Here is a 5,537-nt window from a genome sequence, read left to right on the forward strand (position 1 = left end):
CTCTCTCTCTCTCTCTCTCTCTCTCTCTCTCTCTCTCTCTCTCTCTCCAGTAGCTGCCCAGTCAAGTCAGTGAATGCACAAAGCACTCATTGCGATTGTCATCAGTGTGTGTGTGCGTGTGTTTTGGGGGGGTGGGAGGGGGACCGGCCTCAGAGAGAGCTTCCCTGTGTGTTCCCTATGTGTGTCAGTGAAAATATGCACAGAATGTGTGTCAGAGACAATGTGTGTGTGTCTTTTGTGTGTGTCGCTGAGGGAACGTATTGCTGAGCCACTGTAAGGCAATGCCACACAGGGACAGGCTGCAAGGTCACAGCGAGGGGAGGCAGGGGGGTGGTGGGTTGTGGGAGTGAGAGCAGCCTGGTGGCATGGAGCGAGGATCAGTTCATCCACATCTCACAGTTCAACACGACTCTCTGCCATCGGACGGGTGGCGGACAGATGGGAAGACAGGAGTGCAGCGGGCGGAGGGATGTGTGTGGTATGAAGATCAGAATCATTGACCTCATGTGACCTTTCACCATATAAGAAGGAAATAGAGGCTTCCTTTAGAGTACCATTATTATGTTCTCTGCAGCACACATAGTGTAGACGGGGGCCTCTTGTTTGGTGGCGGTAAACGAGGTAATTGGCCAGTAATGATCCGGCCCAATGTGTTCACCCAGGCGGTAATGTAACGCCCCGATAGTGCAAGATTTTAAAGCTGTGTTGGGTGTGGTGTTCCTTTGAGGGTGTGTCATAATGATAAGTACAACAACATGTACCAGCCAACTGGAAAACCAATCTCCTTTATTTGGAGATGAAGATGCAAAGAATCAGTTAAATAAATATCTGCATTAAAAACAAGAGGATAGCTTCTATATCAATCAAACAGCTTCAATGATGTACTGGAAGTACCATGATCTCACTGATGATAAGAGGAAGTAAGTACAACACTAAATAATTAAAATTACACTCGAACACAATGCCTTTAATGTGGAAATATTTAAGAATATAATAATGAATTAGAAATACAACTAAATATTTACAAACTGCCCATATACAGAAACATGAATACACAGTTAAAATGTAGCACACAACTTAGCTTTAGAAAATATCCATTATCATGAGACGTGCAGGACTAGTTAGCATCGAAGCTAATTTCAATATTGATGTTAATAGGGAAATGTTATTAGTGATTGGCATCTACAACTACAACATACATTTTGATCTAAAACACACAAAGAATATATAAAAGTAGATATTTACACTCCACATACTTACAGATTTAGGCCCTCAAAGGCTACCAAAGGTGAAAAGAGAAAACTAGCTGCTGCATTTCTCAGCAGAGACAGAAACTAAAGGGACTAACTACGGCAAGAATGGAGGGTTAAATAGAAAAGCACAAATGCAATAACATATTACACCACTAAGTGTCTCTATAGCAACACAAAAACTGTGGGTGCTGACAGTACTTTTTAATGGCTCCTGGCTCTCAATGGTGACCTGACTACTGAACAACCTTCATAGGGATACTCCAGTGATGCATCATTGCACTTTGGAGGGGCTTGTGTAAAACAAATTAAAGAAAGAATAGACAAAATGGAAGAGGCAGTGTCCTGAACTGCAAGCACCTTATATGAGTCACATACCCAAAACTCTGGATACCTACATTTCCCATAATGCAACTCGGTATCATCTTTCATGAGGCCCTCCCTGCCTAATAAATTCCCACATCTTTCAAACTCCACACCTTGCCTATAACCTCAAATGCTACCGTTTTCAAAATGCGAGCCAACCAGACTTTTTTCATGCTTAGCCAACGAAGGATCGCTAAAAGCTAAATCTTTTAAACTTCTCTAAAAAAAATTGCTGTGGTGATGGAGACATTTAGTGTTGCATTAGTGAGATAGGCCTGTGCTCTGTGCATGATTGTGTGACTTTAGTCATTGCATGTAATCCATTATCAAGGAAAACAAATGTGTAAAGTTTCTTCCTCCTTTGTGACCTAATCATTCCGCTGCTTGACATGCCGGAGACAAAGAGGCTGATATCCTTGTCCGAGACCGGTCTCTTCATCTTGTTTACGTGTCGGCTGACTGGTCATGATTGAATCTGTTCGTGTGCATCTTGTGAAGCAGAAGGCTGTAAACAGGCCCAATGCGTGTCGGGGCATATCCTGACACTCTTTAGACTCTGCTTGTTTCGCATAGAGCAACAGATTCAGTCTAATCTAATAAACGCAGACTGCTCAAGGCCGATATGTGCGGTCACATGCCAGGTCTTTGTTTGCACCAAATGCTGCACAAGGGGCAACAGTTGTCCCCAGTGACATCCACTTTAAAACATACAGAGACTGTCGGTAAAAACAATGCGATGCTGTACACCATTGGTGTCAATTCCCCTCTTTTACTGAACACCTGCTGATCTAGCTATTGTTTCCTGTCAGCTGGAAGGCCAAAAGCCTTCCCCCGGTGTGACTCTATGACTGCACACTGTGGCCAGCGTTACTAAAGTGTCATGCGAGCAGTACACGTATATTAAAGCTACAGTATTCACTGTCTGCAATGACAGGGGCTGCCGAGTCCAATTACCGCATACCATAAATGACCTTATAGTCTCCACGCAGTCTGAAAACACATCAAAACCCTGGACTGCAATAGTGACACTCAGCAGTCCGTGACAATAGCGTTCAACCTAATAAAAAACACATGGTGTCAGCAGCGTCTAGCTGTGTTCAGACACACGACCAAAAAGAAGTGGGGATGTTTGAGGTGTTAGTGACTGTGTATGTGTACTATTGGCATTTGTAGATTCGGAAAATGTGGTACAGGAGTTAGCGGCGAGTAATATGAGACAGGGGTTATGGACTCTAAGTTTAGACTAACCCCCTGTTCGCTCACTCACATGCCTGTGTGTCTAGGACAGATCTCCCTGCAGGGAGATTCCCACACTTTTGCATAGCGGCACTTGAACAACACTGAAACAAACATTAGGGAAGTAGAATCATAGTATAATTAATGGAATGAAGACATAGTACGAATTGGATGCTCATGTATCAGTCCATCAGAAGAGTTTGGAAACATTCATTATCAAGCACCTAGTAAACAGAAGAAGGAATTTCAATCACTGGATGACAGCTATATTGTCCAGCCTATACCTGACTGACAGAAACTTGGTACAAGTGCAAAGTGCAGCAGTGTTAATGAACCTGCTAAACGGAAGAGACGGTTTATCACACAGAAAGACGTATGCAAAGTAGAAAAAAACCAACTCTCACCTATGTGCTGCTGCCAGCTCTCCCCTCTCATTTCATTCCTCATGTGCGTTGCAGAATGTGTGTATCTCTATGTCTCTGTGTGTGTGTGCTGTCTCACCATTGGACTGGTGAGTTTGCGTCTCATGACAGCTGCCGAGACTGCTGTCATTCTCCGCTGTCAGCCCGAATGCACAGGAGAGGAGAAACGGGGAAAAGGAAGCGTGTAAGTCAGTGAGAGTGTGTGAGCCTATGTGTTTGTGCCCAGACGGCATGTCACTGACTGAGGAAGTTTTGCTGTTAACTCCTCCCATGATTTCTGTGGGACAACAAGGACACAGCCTCCCCCTTCCCTCTCTCTCTCTCTCACCCCATACACACACACACACACACACTCTCAGTCAAATTTGGAAAGCCCAAAAGGAGACTCAACCAGTGAAAAGAGGTCAAGTTATAATTGCATTTGAATCATCCTAAAAGTTATTAAATCCTGGCTATTATGTGACACCACTTCCCATTTAGAGTCTATTTCCTCATTCCGCAACACCAGTCACACCAGTTTGGCTCGACGGCGCACACAGACATCCAGATTAGCGTCAAGAACAATCAGCTGATTTGTACAATTGCCGTGTCCACACCTCACCTTCATTCCAGAGATGCTTCACAGTCCTGCTCCTCGAGCCACACACAGTGCCAGCATTCCACTGAGTGTACTGTAATGCCTGGAAATGTCAAGTATTCACCAGTGACCTCTCCCAACTACCACTGATTATATTATTTTCACTTTCTGGGTCACGTCAAACCCTATCTGTGTTTCGGAAGATATGATCCCCGAGGCCGGCATTGCTGTGGTTTCTTCTGGGTTTTCTGCCTGCTTAGTTAAATATAAACTAATTGTGTATCCCCAACCCCCCAGTGTACCATGACAAAGTCACCCTGAACACAGAATATCAGCCCTGCACTGCCCATGTGATCATGAAATTGGCTATGCAAGGCTGCAGGACACAGACCATTTACTCTGCTCTTTTTGCGAATGGTGTGTGTGTGCGTGTGTGTGTGTGTGTGTGTGAGGGAGAGCGCGTCAGCGCTCGAGTGAGAGAGAGAGTCAGAGAAAAAGAGGGAATATGAGTGTATTGACTAGCAACAAACTAGACGGGAATGGGTACAGATATCAGCGAAGCGGAAGCAATACATGTGTTTGTGTTTGTGTGTGTGTGTGTGTGCACGTGCATGTACTTTTCCCCGGCCATGTGGTTGGACAAAGGGCAAGGATTGAGAGGGTTTGTGAAGAATGCAGTATAGTGCTGATCAGTGCTACTGATAGTGGACACATGGACTGTGCGAGACAAACAAAAGACATGTTACCTCCAATAGAAAAACACTGAGTGGATGATTAGTCAATACAATGTAGCAATACACCAGGCCTGCAACCAAAACATGATCTCAGTCATTTGTTAAGCAGCTCATAGAGAGAATAATGTCTGATCAGTGTTGCTGTTTCACACCGCCTGTCATGCTTAAGGAAACAGTTTCCATCAGAAGGCGCAGAGTGTCAACCGCGTGCAGGTTTGTTCCAGTAATAACACACATCGGGAGATGTTTGCCTTTGCTGTCGATCAGGGGGCGCCGGCGCCTTTGCGGACGGCGACAACCACCGCGTTGAACTGACGGCCTCCTGCCCCGCTGCCTTCAGTGCACAGGAAGGCCAGCTTCCTGTTTTTCGGCCCCATCAGTTTGGAGGACAAAAGCAACACGACGCGGGACTGACACAGGGGCACAATAAGCTCCCGGCACACGTCAGGCCATCAGGGCACCCACCTACATAGTGTCACACCCACACACACATACACACACACCCTGATAAAGATGGCTCATTTAAGTAAATTATTATCCAATACTGATCACAATCAGCTTTGAGTAATGTCACAATGTGGCGTGTTGTAATCGATTTACCATCTAAGCAACATTTATAATTCATTACATGAATATAAAATCTGCCACTTACAGCCGTAGGTTTGCTGGACAGTGAATGGATGGAAGAACAAGTAGGTTACACCGTACAAAGTTTCGCCCTCTTTGCCAGGAGGACACCCTATAATGAAGGAATTTGTCTTTCAGTGAAATCCACATGTTAGTTTTACAAAGCTCTCTGTTGGAACTGAGTGAGTGAGTTAAGCAGATTAAAGGGACAAAGAGAGAACATCTTGTACAACCATTGAGCTCCAGAACCAAAGAGGTTAGAGACTGTGCAGGGCAGCAGAGAGAGAGAGAGAGAGAGAGAGAGAGAGAGAGAGAGAGAGAGAGA

General features: G+C 44.9%; 1 protein-coding gene across 5 annotated transcripts in view; it reads right to left on the minus strand.

Moving 5' to 3' along the window:
• sh3tc2 (SH3 domain and tetratricopeptide repeats 2) overlaps window positions 1–5,295 on the minus strand; it is a 19,640-nt gene extending 14,345 nt beyond the window's left edge. For 2 of the 5 annotated variants that reach the window (XM_031857866.1, XM_031857865.1), the window contains exon 1: window positions 3,354–3,475. Coding sequence is in view for 1 of the 5 variants with exons in the window: in XM_031857862.1 (XP_031713722.1) it covers window positions 3,257–3,299 (43 nt within the window). In the remaining 4 variants the exon portion in view is untranslated. Of the gene's footprint in view, window positions 1–3,256; window positions 3,476–5,237 lie in introns of those variants that run through there. The other 3 variants (XM_031857862.1, XM_031857864.1, XM_031857867.1) reach the window with 2 other exon arrangements.
• Between the last annotated feature and the right edge of the window lie 242 nt (window positions 5,296–5,537).

The sequence above is a fragment of the Anarrhichthys ocellatus genome, unplaced genomic scaffold (genome assembly GCF_004355925.1).
Source record: "Anarrhichthys ocellatus isolate YVR2014 unplaced genomic scaffold, GSC_Weel_1.0 scaffold19, whole genome shotgun sequence".
Taxonomy (NCBI): Eukaryota; Metazoa; Chordata; class Actinopteri; order Perciformes; family Anarhichadidae; genus Anarrhichthys; species Anarrhichthys ocellatus.